General features: G+C 38.5%; 1 protein-coding gene across 6 annotated transcripts in view; it reads right to left on the bottom strand.

Moving 5' to 3' along the window:
* The window catches only part of gria2b (glutamate receptor, ionotropic, AMPA 2b), a 51,936-nt gene that overhangs the window by 18,653 nt on the left and 17,255 nt on the right, over positions 1–16,028 (bottom strand). For all 6 annotated transcript variants that reach the window (XR_015719664.1, XM_087846409.1, XM_087846419.1 and 3 more), the window contains exon 3: positions 4,161–4,400. Coding sequence is in view for 5 of the 6 variants with exons in the window: in XM_087846409.1 (XP_087702535.1) it covers positions 4,161–4,400 (240 nt within the window). In the remaining variant the exon portion in view is untranslated. The remainder of the gene's footprint in view (positions 1–4,160; positions 4,401–16,028) is intronic.

Below are 16,028 nucleotides of genomic sequence, written 5' to 3'. Positions count from 1 at the left end.
TAGGGCTATGCTACTAATAGGCTACTGTAGAAAACATGGACGACACGGCAGCTCCCCAAAAATGAAGCCAAAACGTCTGTATCGCCCCCTGGTGTCTGGCTGCAGTATAGGTCATAAACCCCGCCTACTCCATGTTAGCGAATGGGACTGGGGTCAGACTAAAATTAATTAATTCTCCTCAGATAAATTTTTTTCCAAAGATTCTTTATTTTGTTATCAATAGTTCTCATTATGCTGATTTATGTCCAAGGGGTCTCCTTTTCCATAAGTTTGATTCTAATTCCTACCACGGTGATGTTCATAACAGCTTTGACTGACAGCTACAGTCACTGAGAAACTTGTAACGGAATACAGTTACTCATATTTTGTATTTTAAATACGTAACGGCGGCACATTTATTCCGTTACTCCCCAACACTGTGCTTAGTTAGCAAATTGCATCCATAGACTGTGTAGGTTAACTGCCAAGCCAATTAGACCTGCTAATTAGTGTTAGCCGATCACACAGCTTACTATCGGTAAGCACCTAAATTGAAAAGACTGGGCATCGTTTGAACCTTTTTTGGCCTCCTTTTAAATGTACAGGTTGGCCAATCAGAGAGAATGTCCTCAACATTTGCAACAGGCAAGATGTCCCAAGCAAATATTTCCACTTCCTGCTATAAAGCTGAAGTTGCGGTAAGGGAGACCCTTTAGACAAACTTTGGAGATGGAAGAAAAAACAAAAGAAAATATGACTAAGTTTTTGTTAGTAATGGTAACTGTACCGTTTTGCTGTAACTGTAACTGCTGTTGGTGTAACCCCACACCCCACGCATGGCACGCAGGATGGGCATCAACCGTAAACCAGTGAATTAGATAAGCAGAAGAAAATGGATGAAAGGATAAATGGAGCCCACTGCAAAGTAGTCCCATTTTTATCACGTGAGAAAAGATCAGTTGCAGCTCCACTTTGTGAGATATTTATCAGTTGTTGACCAAAAATAGGTTCCCAGTACCTGACCTACACCATAACATTGGTCTTCTCTTTAACCTACTCTTTAATCCATCTTGATCCATTGTTTAAACCAAGCTACTGGCCATAGCTGACAAGGTATTTGCTGGTTCATGCATTAGCCTCAGTGTTCTAATAGAATTCATCATAACCAGTGGCAACTCCATTGCTTCCTTTCTTTCGACTCTCTGAGAAACACCCTCACACATCCTCGCATCATTTACCAACAAGCTCAGTCACTTAGAGTCTCTCTCTTTCCTCTTCTCTCTACACTTTGGGTTGCCATGGGAATGAGTGGATCACACTGACCTAATTAGACAGCCATGCAATGATGAAATATGCACAACAGGCCCCTTAGTGCCACAGCGGACGTACAGTAAGGACAGCAGGTCACTCCTAGCATTAGCATGGGGACACTGTGAAACAGCTGGTGCTTCTGATTTTAGAGAGGAACAGTATTTGATTCTGCTGTCAGTCAGAAAGGCTGACTGGTAAGACTTAGCATGCTGGCAAAAGGAAGAAAAGCATAGCAAACACAAGAGATGATTTGTAAAGCAGACAGGACAAATGGGAGGATAACGTTAGTGTATAAAGAGCAGGCAGGATATGTCTTGGATGGGAAAAGGTGCAACGGGAGACTTTAAGAGATGTAACACTATAGAAAGTTAAAGGTAATACAGAGCAGAAATGCTCTAAATCCTTCCTAATCCATCCACTGTGTATCCACTCTAAACTGTGTGTAGACAGCAGCAGTTCCACATCTCTATGTTGATTCACTTCTGTTGCAATAAACCACTTAGTGCTTCATATAAATACTTACATATAAAACTATATTTGGGAATTTATCAATGTTGCATACCTTCAAAATGATTTCTAAAATTGATCTGAACATTGTCTCTTTTAGCGTGCTGAAAATAAAACATTTATTCTATGAGCTAAAAGAATAATTTGATGTGTAACCTAAACACTGAGTATTCCTGTTAGGATAGAAGACTGTTATTCCACTGTAACTAGATAGTACTGAGCTTTTAATTCTGGTTTTTCATTGCAGTAAGAGTGTTAATAGAGAGTGGAACTCTATCTGTGGAAGAGATTTTCTTTTCAGTGTCAGTTGCTCCAGAAGACTGCATTGTGCTTCAAGGGCAAAAGTCACAGAATCACAATTAGCAGGTGACAGCATAAAATGAATTACATGACACAGCAAAGTGAGATAATGCAAAAGCAGGAGTAGATTGTTCTTGAACCTTTTGGCTGCCATCGCCTTTATTACACCTTATTATTAATTGCTATATTAACCATTCTTCTCAAATTCAGCCACAGCCATCTTCCATTTTACCAACTCATATGCTGCTAGCTCAATTAAAAAATACAATTGTCATGCTTATAAAGCATATAGTGTGTTCGACGTTTCAGGTAGTGAGAGAAAATGTCTGCTGGAAGATATAAAATCTTATTTCCAGACTTCGACGTTATCAGTGTCGAATTTTGAAGAATCACTTATGAAAGGGATCAAAGAAAAGGGACGGAATAGATTTGAATATGAAGTAAGCTGGGATATTATAGTTTGAGGGTAGATAATATTTCATGTAGGATAAATTCAGCCCTTGATCTTATCCAGGATTCCAAATACAGGTGTACAGGCTCAGCATAGAGATTATTTATGGCTAAATAATTTCACTTATTCTCTAAAAAAGCTAGTTTTATCATTAAGGGCACCGCTACTGCTGTGTTAGTGAATGTTTGTGATAACTGCAGACTGAAAAAACATGATGAGTGCTATGGTGACAGTCTTCAGATTCTGTAATCCTTAATCTTGGGAAAAGCCTGCCTGTCTAACTGACTGGTAGACCAAAAAGGGTATGGCTTGAATTTTAGGTAGAGTTGGAACCAGAAAAGCAACTGGATGTGTGTATTTGTATATGTGTATGTATCTGTGAGTCTGTTGTTTGATTGTGAAGTGGAGCTGAAAAATAACACAATGTGAACTAAGCATGGTGCAGCTTTTCCTCTCAATTAGGATGGTCACACCATTGCTGACGTCACATCTCTATGTAGAACAAGTGTGGAAATCAACAGCTTTAGGCCGTATCATCTCCACTGTATGTCAGAGATGACTCTGACTGCCTCTCCTCTAACCTCGCCTTGATATTACATTACACTCTCCAATGGAGGAGGTGCTATAGTTGATTGTATGTGACAAGCTGTTTGTAATGAGCCAATGCCCTTTACCTAGCTTCACCTGTGTTGCACACAGTGGGATAGAAATGTTTTATCACAGGATAAAAGCGGTCGCGCAGGATTCTGTGTTCATTTGATCAACCGCTTCCCTGTAAGGGGACAAGTGGACCAAAAGTGTATCAACAAAATGTCTGTCAGGGGGAATGGACAAAGTTTGGGTCCACTTATCCTCCATGAGAAAAGGTCACTAGGGGGACATGCGAGCCTTTCCCCTAAGAGGACCAGTGTTCCCAAAAGCTATGCTAACAAAAAGCTACATGTATGCTAACCCAGCGGTCCCCAACCCTCGGGCCTCGGACCGTGAGTCGTTTGGTACCGGGCCGCGAGTTGAGGCTCAGGTGTGAAATGTATAGTTTTCAGGGTTTTTATCGGTTTTCAGCGTTATTTTGTTATCGTTTTTAACGTTTACTCGGTTTTCCTGGGTCTTTTCACGTGTGTTATGAATAAATTTTCTTTTTTTCGGTACCGGTACTAGTTTTATTTTGTTGTATTTATCCGCGACACTTTAAAGGCCGGTCCATGAAAATATTGTCGGGCATAAACCGGTCCGTGGCGCAAAAAATGGTTGGGGATTGCTGTGCTAACCTACAGCTTAACAGAACCAGCAAATTGCTGGATAGATTACTCTTCTGCAGCCCCTTGTGACAACTCAGCAGCTGAAAGTAGCAAACATATAATAATATAGTCTAACTTACAGTTTCTGTGGTTTATATTACAGAATCCAAATATCTGGCCAATAATGCAGTTTTCAAAGTTCATAATTTCACATACATGTTTTACAAATAGCCATAGGATTAGCACTCCACATCAAGCTTCCAAGGCTACAAGATAACCAGCTGACAACAGTGGCAGATTTTCTTTAGAGAATTTCATGATGAAAATCCACTCAAATCACACTTTGAAAGCTATAAAACGTGTTCACTTCTTACCTCGATCGCTGTCGTAGAGATAGGCAAACTTGTCCCACTTGTAGTACTCAATAAGGCTGAGGAGGGGGCCCTTGATATCTGGTCGCATCTGGATAATGAACTGATGACTTCCATCCAGAGGGAAGCTGGGTGTTATGAAGGAGACATGTAGCGTCCCACAAAACGAGGTGATGGTGTTTACAGACTTCTTGTCATAGAATCCAAAAATGGCATACACTCCTCTAGAGAACTGTGAACAGACTGAAGAAAGAAAAATGTGTTAGGACATTGTACTGAATGATTACTTCATTGCTTTTAATCCTGACTCAATTAAATTGCAAACTTTCTTTTCACTATTTAGCAGAAAACAAGTTGCTGTCTTTTATACCACGGATGATTTGCCAGAGCGATGTCATATCTTATTTGAAACAAACTCTTCTGACATTTATTTGGGAAGCATACAGTCTTCCCTGCTATAATTCCTAGCAATGTATATAACCAAGACCTTTATTACCCTCAGTTAGTGCACATTAGGGCCAGAAACAACCATTAAGGGACATCTCTTTTAGTTTCTTTTTCAGCTGATTAATGGATAGTTTCCCATAAGTTCTGTCAGGGGAGTGCTTGTGTTCAACGGCAGCAGATCCAATCTGAGCGAGTCACTTTGTGAAACTTTTATGAAATGACCTATTGCTTTATTTGATATAGTGATAATGGCTGTGATTGATATTCTGTTTGACTTAAAGATTCTTTAAAACTCTATATCAACTTTTTAAATGTTCTCTGTTTTATGGTATAGTAACACTGCCCCGAGAAAAAAGTAACTATTCCACATATTCACAGGTGTATGATTAAGGGGCATCCAAATATGCTCCAGTGCACTGCTTCACCACCTTTACCATTAAGAGCAGATGTATCTGTAGAATATTTAATATCCACAATATATTGTTAGATGCCATTAGATTTTAATGTTTGCCTTCGTTAACAACCGTTTAATTATATACTGTGTGATTACTCCATGTTTATATTAGATTACTTGTATTACATCCTCATTCTGCTGCCTCTCCAAAAGCACCGTATTCAATAATATAGGACATATGTTCTGGTCCACATAACACCAGGGATGTAACTGGCTTCTAGCATTCATTATGCAAAGATCAGAAGAGAGTACTGAAAACTCAATGGACTGTACACATAAATGCTAAATGTCTATCTTATCCTTTAGTTGCTTTTGGCAGTGTTTTTTAAACATTTTACTGGAGTAGATAGATTTGCATGCTCTTTGTAAATGTGTATTGATCAAATGTAAGTTAATGAGGGTTATTGACTTTTGTCATGTTTCTTTCAGCGTAATTAATCTAGTGATTTGTTTTTCTGTCCGGTATTATTCCGAGGTGCCTCACTGACAAAGGGAACTGGAGTCTGTGTAACAGATACGTGGTGTGAGTATCAGTTTGATCTGTTACTTCTGCAGGCTACTAGGTGTTTGTAAAGGTTTACTTCATTTCTGCTGTAATGCTTCATATATGTACACAGGGAGTATTCTTTAGCCACTTTTTCATATTGTTAAATATTAGCAGCCTCATCAATGAAATCTCAGCTGAAAATAATTTAATTAAATTCTTTCTCTGGCAAATGACTTACTATTGCCCAGTCAGACTTTGTTTCTGCTGAACACGATCGAATCAAATAGAACACGACAAATTTAAACTAAAAACAAATTCAGTAGGACTGCAACAGAGCTGTAAAATTGCAAAAGTTATTTTGGGTCCATTCCTAAAATATCTGGTTGAAATTTGGTCAAATTAAACACCTAACAATCAGTTGATGAAAAGTAAATTACTATTTTCAATGTGCATTTTGGAAAGGAAAGCCTCATTACCAAACTCCGAGCTCAAGAATCTCATATCTTCCATGATTTTATTAAATGAAACAACAATTTTAGCTATTTTAGCAAACTGATAAGACAGTTTCCATCCTAAATGAAGATAACACCTCTATTGTTACCATCTGCATCACTACTTTTGTTTTCAGGTTACTGGAATATTTAAAACGATCACTATGACCAACATGGAAAACACACAAAAATAAGCTTTTTTAAAAAACAAATAAGATTGACCATAACTCAAGCCTTCAGAGAGTGCTTGAAGTTTGTGTATTTTGAAATGTGGCCAACACTAAAGTCATGGTGCACTGACACAGGCTAAATTTAATTTATACCTCATTAAACCACTGGAGGTCCATAGAAGCTAGATTTTCACGGTGGTGCCTTCCTGTTTTTTTTCCTGGAAAATATAATTTTAGTAGTTTTTCCTCATCTTTTGGTAAGTGAGTTGAAATATTTAACAGTAGATTAATTACTCAATGATGTATACCAAATGAATTTTTATGAGGCAATGAAAACATTACTTGTTTACTTGTCAAACCTTTTTTTTTAGTTCCTTGGAAAACATTCACCCAATAGTCAAATGCACACACAGCCCTTTAAAAACTGGCTAGAATACCAGCCACTCGCTTTCCTCCACCGCCATAATTCATGCACTTCAAATATCTTTAACAATCCATTGACATGAGCAATTAAATGTTCATCACAGCCACCGGAGCCGAACTGTTAACAGCAGTCCAATCACCTCCATCAGTCTGTGACACCATTTCTAATCTTTTTAGCAGACGACACTGGCCAGTAATGTGGCCACAGAGAGATTAGACCTCACTAATCTAATTTCATTTTTTGTCTCCGTGCAAGCTAACAGAACCTAAAGTGTGTTGACTGTTAACTGTCACAGTCTAACCTGAGGATGATAGTGTACAGGTCAATGAAGTAAAAGTAAATGTCTCTCAGAAAAGAAGTCAGGTTACATGTTAAATAAGTCAGGGTAATTTAAAGGAACAAAGTCCGAAAATATGACACAGGTGGAGAGCTTTGAATTACATTTGAGATAAGCTAAATATAGTTGTAATATACAGATAATGTGCAACTGTGGTACTGTGGGTACATGGAGACGCCAGCCACTGTAGTTCACAGTAAATATCTTCTATTAAATTCTTAAAACACTGCTTTTTGAAGTTGCTGCTGGATTGTTAATTTTAAGCCTTTGCTGTTAAATCTGAATTTTATATTACTTATATTCTTTTCTTATTTTCTGTTTGAGATATTTTCTTAAATAAGATAAAATACTGATCATATTCTAGACAATTACAGTTCACACAAAGAGAATGCCATATTTGTATGCATTTTTGTTTCACTTTGCAGCCTCCTTTTTTCTTTTGCTTTACACCCCCTTTCCTATCTCAGAATAGCTGATGAAATAAATTTGTAAGTATATGCCATATTTTGTTCCAAGGCATGATAATTGTAAGACTTAAAACCCGCTCTATAACTCACCCTGGCACCATATTTCTTAAAAATGTACCATATTCTAGGTCTCCTGGCACATATAGAAGCTAAAAGAGTTGCTGCTCTTTTTTTCCGTCGTTGTGTCACATCTGTCCATTGTCATGTTTCTAGCCTTGCTATGCTGACACTCTTGCTGGTGAGCTTGCTGAGTTTGCCCAGGATTAAAACTCACTGAGCTCGTGCTTAGAAACTGGATATCCCCATGACTGTGCTGCAGCTTATGCCAGAGAGAACAGTTTGACAACATGTTACTTTATTACCAAATATGGAAATTCACATCCAGAAGCAATGTGCTGTCTATTTGTCTGTGCAGGGACTGTTCAAAGGACTTTGCCGTCTGTGAAATGTGACAGAAAAAGAATGAAAAGTAAGGTTTTTAATGGGTGAGATTTCTACGTGCACTTCTTCAATAAGGAATTTAGAAATGTTTAATTAAGGAAGAAAAGCCAGCCACAAACAGTAACTCTTAGAAACACTGGGGATTTCGGAAAAGCCATTAAGCCTCTGTCACATCTGACTGCTTTTCAGTGAAACCAGCAAGTATTCACCCTCAGAAATCCCCCTCCAAACGCAGAAAAAGGAGTGATTGGGTAAATCTCTTTTTCTAGTGTTTTCTAGTGTTCTTGAGGTCACCCTAATTATGCACCATGAGCAAAATGTTGAAACAAATCTTATTATTGCTCACTGCTGTGTCTGAAAATTATAACATGGTGCCAGTTTTCCTTCTCTATCATTCTGTTTATGAAGATAACATGGGGAAAAAATTCAGTTCTTACTAAATTTTGGAATGTTTCAGCGAGATAAACAGACTGTTGATTTGGGGACTTGTAATCCTAATATTGTTGTTACTGACAATAGTGTATAATATAAATAATATATCTCTCTATGTATGTGTCTGTGCTTGTGCGTGTTTATCTGGGTTATTTGCATTTGGTTATGCATCCCACTTATTTATTCATTTAGTTTTAAGTCGTTCATCTATGAACCAGTAATGTCAAATAAAAAACTAAAATTTGATCAAGGTAACGTAAAACATAAGGCAGTCGTTATATTAATCTTTACATAAAAACAATAATTTAGCATGTTGCTGTGTGCTTCTGATTTATCCAACTGCCTCTGAAATGTCCTAAATATTTATATAAAACAGAAAGAAAAGAGCAGACGGGAACAATAACAAGAAAATTGCTTCCTTAAAGTGTTGAATAGAGGATCGCTATACATGGGCACATCCTGTATTGGACTATTTGAACAGAAAATGACACATCTATCATCGTAGAGATTACACAAATATACACTGAAACCCCTGAGATCTTAATATTTAGACTCTTCACCACATTTCAAACATGCTCCACTTTGCCATGAAGATGATGGTTTACTTAAAGTTGAGCGTCACTGTATATCAAGACATGCCAACGCAACACTGTTGCATCTGTGTGCATTTTTTCTACATTTTAATTTAATGATTAAATGTGAGTTTTATCAGAACACAGTTAGTTCGATATTTTTTTCCATTGCAATTTAGTTATTATTTCATGTACAGTACATTATCTGCAGTAATTTGATGCTGATTAATTGACCAATTTGATATCCACAGCAGATGCAGCAGATGCACAGGCACATTAAGCAGAAAACAGCATGTGTTATTACGGTTTTGTTTTTATTTTTGTATTTTGTTTGATTTGTTTTGCCTGAAGTTGGGTTAATCTAATGGATAGAATATGCCACTTCTTGTAACAACTCCATTTGTTCACCCAGCAGTTGCTCCACATTATTTGTGCTACAGCTACATAAACACTCGTCAGGCACTCCGTGGTCATCAGAAGGTTCTAATCCCCTCATTACAGGATGACGTTAAATGTGCTGCAAAAGTGACTCTGGCACAGTTTATCACCTTCCAAAGAGAAGGTGTACCCTTTGAAATATATTTAGCCGTCCCAATTAGCTGACCTCGTTTTCACCACTGTGGCACTGAAGGCAACTTCGCTGCTCAGCCACTGTTTACATGACTGCTCCGTCACTGATCAAAGATTAAACTTGCATAAATTTGCAACTTCAGCTGACATCTAATATGCCCTGAAATTGTCCAAACAACATGGATGAATTCTGCAAATTCAGTTAATCTCATCAAAACATACTTAAGTCTATCAAAGTATGCCCATGATGATAATAATAATAATATGGTAAAGCTATTATTTTTTAATATTGTCACCATTTTAAATGTGATAAGTATCTAATCATATTTAAGCTTCAACACAGTTTCAACGTATTTTATTTTGAAAATATCAAATCCAGTAAACAGAAATCTTTGGCATATTGGTGCTTTTTATTAATATCTACATAAAGAAAATACACAATTTCCCATTCAGTAGAAAAAACTGACTAAAACAGGCATCCAAATTTGACAAACCATCTGGTAACAGAAGGCCAAAATTGGCAAAGTGCTTCAGCAAACTGATGAATCAGTGTAATGCACATGCATGCATTCGCACATGCCACGTCACTGTGGTGATAATCATCAGCAGTCCAGTCACATCTAACAGAACTCACTGTTATATATCTCAGCATCTCCAACACTTCTGTTCTCACCACATACAAAAATGCCTCGAGACCTTAGGGCTTTTATGTAGAACTGATATGTCACCAGTTTGCACAGCATAAAGGCACCCCAAGGGAATTTGTCACTGATATAGTTGTTGCACAGGAAAATTTTGACCTTGGATATCTACAAAACACTGGACAAACCTGGTGGCTTGTGGCTTCCCAAAACAACCCAATGGTCATGCTGCTGTTATGTGAAAATGATATTGGAAGATGGAAGGGATTTTTTGTATTATTTTTTTTTAATAATGAAAAAAGGACAAGTTGAGAAAGGACTACAGTGAAGGACATACTTCATCAAGCTAGAATTCACGGCACTCGTGGGAAGAAAATATTTTATTTAATCAAATTTATAGAGTGTAGGGAGGCTTTTTATAACTTGTAATATGTTTTCCTCTCAGCAAATAAAAACTAAATTTAATTTTATTCCCTTTTTGCTATGTTGTTTTGATAACCTTTTTCAGGTTTGTTTTCTTTATTTATTATATTTTGACTGCTGTAAAGAAACAAAGGCAAGTTTTGCCAGTAAATGCAAATGAAATATTTAATAAACATACTATTCATTGACAAGTAATCAAAAAATGAGGTTCACGGGACATATATGGGGACTTATATTTTCATATTTTTCAACATATTTCACTGGTTAATTCTTGTTCTATATGCTATATGCATTCACTTTCCTGTTGCGTATTAGATCACAACATTAACTCCACTTATTTTGTAAAGATGTTGTAAAGGGTTTTTTTTAGAATTTTTTTTATATTTCTGTCTGTTATGCTTGTAATTAATATAAAATTCCATTGCATACAGGTTAGAAAATTAAAATTCATAAGCCATGTGCTTTAACTGATGATTAGTTTATGTAATATATAAGTATGTAGCAGAATCCAGCAGCTGGTTAGCTTAGCAAAGCATTGAACAGCTGTGCAAAGCATAGATAATATATTAGATGTAGATGGCAATTAAAATGTTTTTTTAGACATCTGTGACAAAATTTAGTTTTTCACTTGTTTTATAACCTCAGTAAATGTTCTTGCTTGTGGGTTTATGGTGAGTTTCAAATTGTATTTTATAAAGCATTAATTCATCCATCCATCCATCCATCCATTCGCTTCCGCTTATCCTTTTCAGGGTCGCGGGGGGTGCTGGAGCCTATCCCAGCTGTCATAGGGCGAGAGGCAGGGTACACCCTGGACAGGTCGCCAGTCTGTCGCAGGGCCAGCACATAGAGACAGACAACCATTCGCACATTCACACCTAGTGGCAATTTAGATTATCCAATTAACCTGTCCCCACAAGCTGCATGTCTTTGGACGGTGGGAGGAAGCCGGAGTACCCGGAGAGAACCCACGCAAACACGGGGAGAACATGCAAACTCCACACAGAAAGACCCCGGCCTGATGGTGGAATTGAACTCAGGACCTTCTTGCTGTGCCGCAACAGTGCTAACCACCGTGCCACCGTGCTGCCCTAAAGCATTAATTCCACCTTGTAATAAATGGTGGTACCACTAAGCATTAAATAGAAGAAAAAGCATCCTGTGCATTAGGGGTTGTCTACTTTATGCAGTGTCCCCAGATATTGAGTTAAATTTGGGTCTGATCTGATTTCAAGAAAACAACAATCAAGATGCCAAATTAGATTCAAAGGCTCCACTGTAGTACAAAGCAAACAGAACTTGCCTAAAAGCACCTTTAAATTCTATTTAAAAATGATTGGTTTATATAATGCATGCAACAATCTAAGTAACTATTGCTCAGAACAGCTGCCAAGAAACTAACAGACTGCAGACTTTATGATAAGCTAAGTTTACAGTAAGAGATAAAGATGTGTGAATCAGTGTTCAACAAACCAAATAACTACCAAACTGCATAAGAACCATTCACTGTTACCAGAAAGAATGTGGTTTCCAACTACAATTAGCAGGGTTAAAATAAAAATGGCATTTTCATTTCCCTCTTCATTCTAGACAAGAGATGCTTTTAAGCACCTAAAAAAACATCTTTATTGGCTCTCCTGGGTGAACTCAATCCTTTTAGGCCCTTGCACAGTCCTCCTGTGTGTTCAACAGTGCTGTAGGTGATGTAAGGACAGCTACAAGCAGCTTTTTTAACTAAATTTATTGCTGTGTTCCTAAATGCTCTTGTAGTACTGGATTTTTATTTAAAAAGTATTTGCATCCTTATCACTGCGGCTCAGATATAGAAAATGGGAAAGAGGTTTCTAACTTAAGGCTCTGACACGGGAACAATTTTGAGATTGCATTTTTTCTCAATTAACACACACTTTAGTGCAGAACAGAATTCCTACTCTTTTGATTTCCAGACGTTTTCTTTAAGTTGAAGCCTGTGGTTGTGGTTGATGAGTTAAATAAATGACCTCATGTTTTTTATTTTTTTCCTAGACACTTCTCCTCAGTGGCAAACAACATGAATTCATGGAAGTAAGTGAAGGAAGGATTAAGAACGTACAATATGACATACTTCCCCCTTTCTTATTGTGTTGCTTAATGCAGGCTAGATAAACTAATTTTCTCTTCCCTTTGCAGTTACTCTAGTTGAATTATTTCTTTTATTAAGGCTTTCATCATTTGATTGAAGTAAAATTTATGAATTTCAGTGCTAAATGCTGACAACAACTCTCAAAATAAAGACTTAATGAAGCCCAAGTGAGTTACTCCACCGTAACATTATTTTTAACATTGATGTTTATAAACGGAGAGTCCTTTCTAAATCTATTATGCAAAATGTCTTACACAAAGCAACAATTTGACCAGCAGAGACTTGGAAAGATGGATGCAGCTTCTACACCTGAAAGCTGAATTCAGTGAAGAAGTGCCTTGAAATGGCATTGTTTCAAAAGATCAGCATGAGCCTGGTCCTCTTGTTTCAAAAATATTTCTGACTTGAAGAAGAGTTTCTTGAAGACGTTTCGCCTCTTGTCCGAGAATCTTCCAGGTGCTTTCTTTCCAAGCTCCTTAAACTACAATGACCTGGATGACTGAGAACATACACAGATATTCTGACTGTATAGAAATCTAGGAGAACTCACTGTAATCTCCTTCAATCACTGTGGATCCTGGTGAGTTAATGTCTCAATTACTAATTGCAAGTTTTACTGAAAATATGATTTTGCACACTGCGGTCACCATTTGCTTCCCAAAGCCAGTAAAGCAGGGTATCCAATAAAATGTCCATCTTTTATATACAGTATGTGACAAAAAAACAGAATTTGCCTATTTACCTTGTTGACGGTTCAAAACATATCAAAATATTACCAAGTTATGGCACAAGCCTTAAAGCACAAAAGTAATTCATATGATGATCTGCATCAGTCATGCTGATATTATGGTTTTCTGAATGAATGGATGACGTGCCACTTTAAAATGTGGGACAGCATTAGCTCATTCCCTTTTGTAAGGGATGGTCCAGTGTATCATGAAAGAGGAAAGAAAGGAAGCACTGACTTATTAATTTTTTTGGTAAATAGAGAATTTGAGATGGTCTTATTATGGCTATCATCCTGATACTTAGGTTACAAAATGTCTATTCAACTGCAACTTAAGAGTATAGACTGTAAAACGTGCAACACTTACAGAAAGCAAAATATTAATATGTACTGCGTGTGCTGTATGACTTGTCTGCAGCCCATAAAGGCGTGATCTGGTTTAATTCCCTCTGTAGACTGTTGCCAGGGTAACGTATTTCAGCCATGTTCTCTCTCTAAATAGCAGGCAACACAGTACACAGTTAAATGTAGTGTTTAGGCTCTAAAATCTTTCTGAAAACCTCTGGGATAAGGGAATTAGAAATATGGGTAAGATCCCTGCAGTTATTATTTCAACAAATTTTTATGCATGCAGAAATTGTTCTTCCTGAATTTTACCAAACTTGTATGTGAAAAATCTCACTTTTTTATTGCTAATGTGGATATACATGCAGTAAATCTCTGTAGGCTGTTGCCGTGGTGACAGCTCTCGGTCATGCTTTTGAGTGGCCGATAGGACTGGGAACTGTTTTTGTCTGCCTTTGAGCAGCTCTTCCGGCAGCTGGTCTCTAGTAGAACAGTACAGCTCAGTTCTTATCAACTTCTGACCCCCCTCCTCCCATCTCCCATCCTATTTCTCTCTGTCTCCTCTCTTTCTCCCTCCCCGCTTTTGTTCACTGACCTGTTTCCTGCAGGCTTTCTGCCGTGGATAGATGTAGTTTTCACAAGAACAGAGATTGCTGAATGCCCCTATACTAAATACCCAGTGTGTGATCTTAGTACAGAACCCGCAATGTCCTGAGCATGATGTACACTTTGACTTTTGTTGCTTTCTAAGCATCTTTGAATGAAGTACAGTTGTGGTCAGAAGTTTACATACACTCATCATACTCTTGAAGGTGATGGTAATTCTTCGGCTTTTAATTCATTGTTTAAACTCCTCTTTTCCAGGGTGGAAGGACTGCATAGCGTCAAAAAATCATACATATAGACTCTAAAGTTTTACAGTCTTTAAACTTTACAACACTAATGCTTATTAACTTCTTATCAGTGATCATAATTTACTACAACTGGTCGTTCTTTGCCAGCATTAAAACAATTTGGTTGGCAGAACTCATTGGATTGGCCAATGGAACCTAGATTGATTAACTGATTTGACTTGGGAGAGACTCCTTTCTAAACAACTGCAGATTTCAAGATTATCAAACATGAATGTAAGCACAAGTGATCTGGATGTGTTAACACCTTTCCCACCATTGGATGAGATGAAATTGGCTAGGATGTTCACCAACAACCCAGGAACCACTGAGGCTCAATAGTGCCATGAATTTAAACACCACTCTCACTATCCACCATGAAGTTTTACGTCACTGAGACAGTGCTGGCCAAAAAAGTGCCGACCAAAAAAGAAGCCTTGACGTCTAACTCTACAAGCTCGACTGAAATTTGCAGATGTCCACTTGAACGGGAGGAAAGTTTTATGGTCAGACAAGACAAAACTCATTCTATTTGGCTTAATGACAAATGGTATGTTTCATGAAATAAAGGTGAGATTTTCAAATAATGCTCAAAATCCATATTTTGAGCATTATATTAGATATTATCCATCCATCCATCTTCTTCCGCTTTATCCAGGGCCTGGTTGCGGGGGCAGCAGCCTGAGCAGAGAAGCCCAGACCTCCCTCTCCCCAGCCACCTCCTCTAGCTTATCCGGGGAAACACCAAGGCGTTCCCAGGCCAGCCGAGAGATATAATCTCTCCAGCGTGTCCTGGGTCTGCCTCCTCCCGGTGGGACATGCCCGGAACACCTCACACAGGAGGCGCCCAGGGGGCATCCTTGTCAGATGCCCGAACCACCTCAGCTGGCTCCTTTCGATGTGGAGCAGCAGCGGCTCTACTCTGAGCCCCTCCCGGATGGCCGAACTTCTCACCCTATCTCTAAGGGAGAGGCCAGCCACCCTTCGGAGGAAGCTCATTTCCGATGCTTGTATCCGCGATCTCGTTCTTTCGGTCACTACCCACAGCTCGTGGCCATAGGTGAGGGTAGGGATGTAGATCGACCGGTAAATTGAGAGCTTCGCTTTTACACTCAGCTCTCTCTTCACCACGACGGACCGGTGCAGCGTCCGCATCACTGCGGCTCCCTTCTCCCGTCACTCGCGAACAAGACCCCGAGATACTTGAACTCCTCCACTTGGAGCAGGAACTCATCCCCGACCCAGAGTGGGCACTCCACCCTTTTCCGGCTGAGAACCATGGCCTCAGATTTGGAGGTGCTGATCCTCATTCCCGCTGCTTCACACTCGGCTGCAAACCATTCCAGTGCGAGCTGGAGGCCATCACCTGATGAAGCCAACAGAACTACATCATCCGCGAAAAGCAGAGATGAGATTCTGAGGCCACCGAAG

This window comes from Neolamprologus brichardi, chromosome 2, assembly GCF_056152115.1.
Source record: "Neolamprologus brichardi isolate AB-2024 chromosome 2, ASM5615211v1, whole genome shotgun sequence".
Lineage (NCBI taxonomy): Eukaryota > Metazoa > Chordata > Actinopteri > Cichliformes > Cichlidae > Neolamprologus > Neolamprologus brichardi.
The sequence above is the reverse complement of the archived record's forward strand: the minus strand, read 5'-3'. Positions and strand labels throughout refer to the sequence as shown.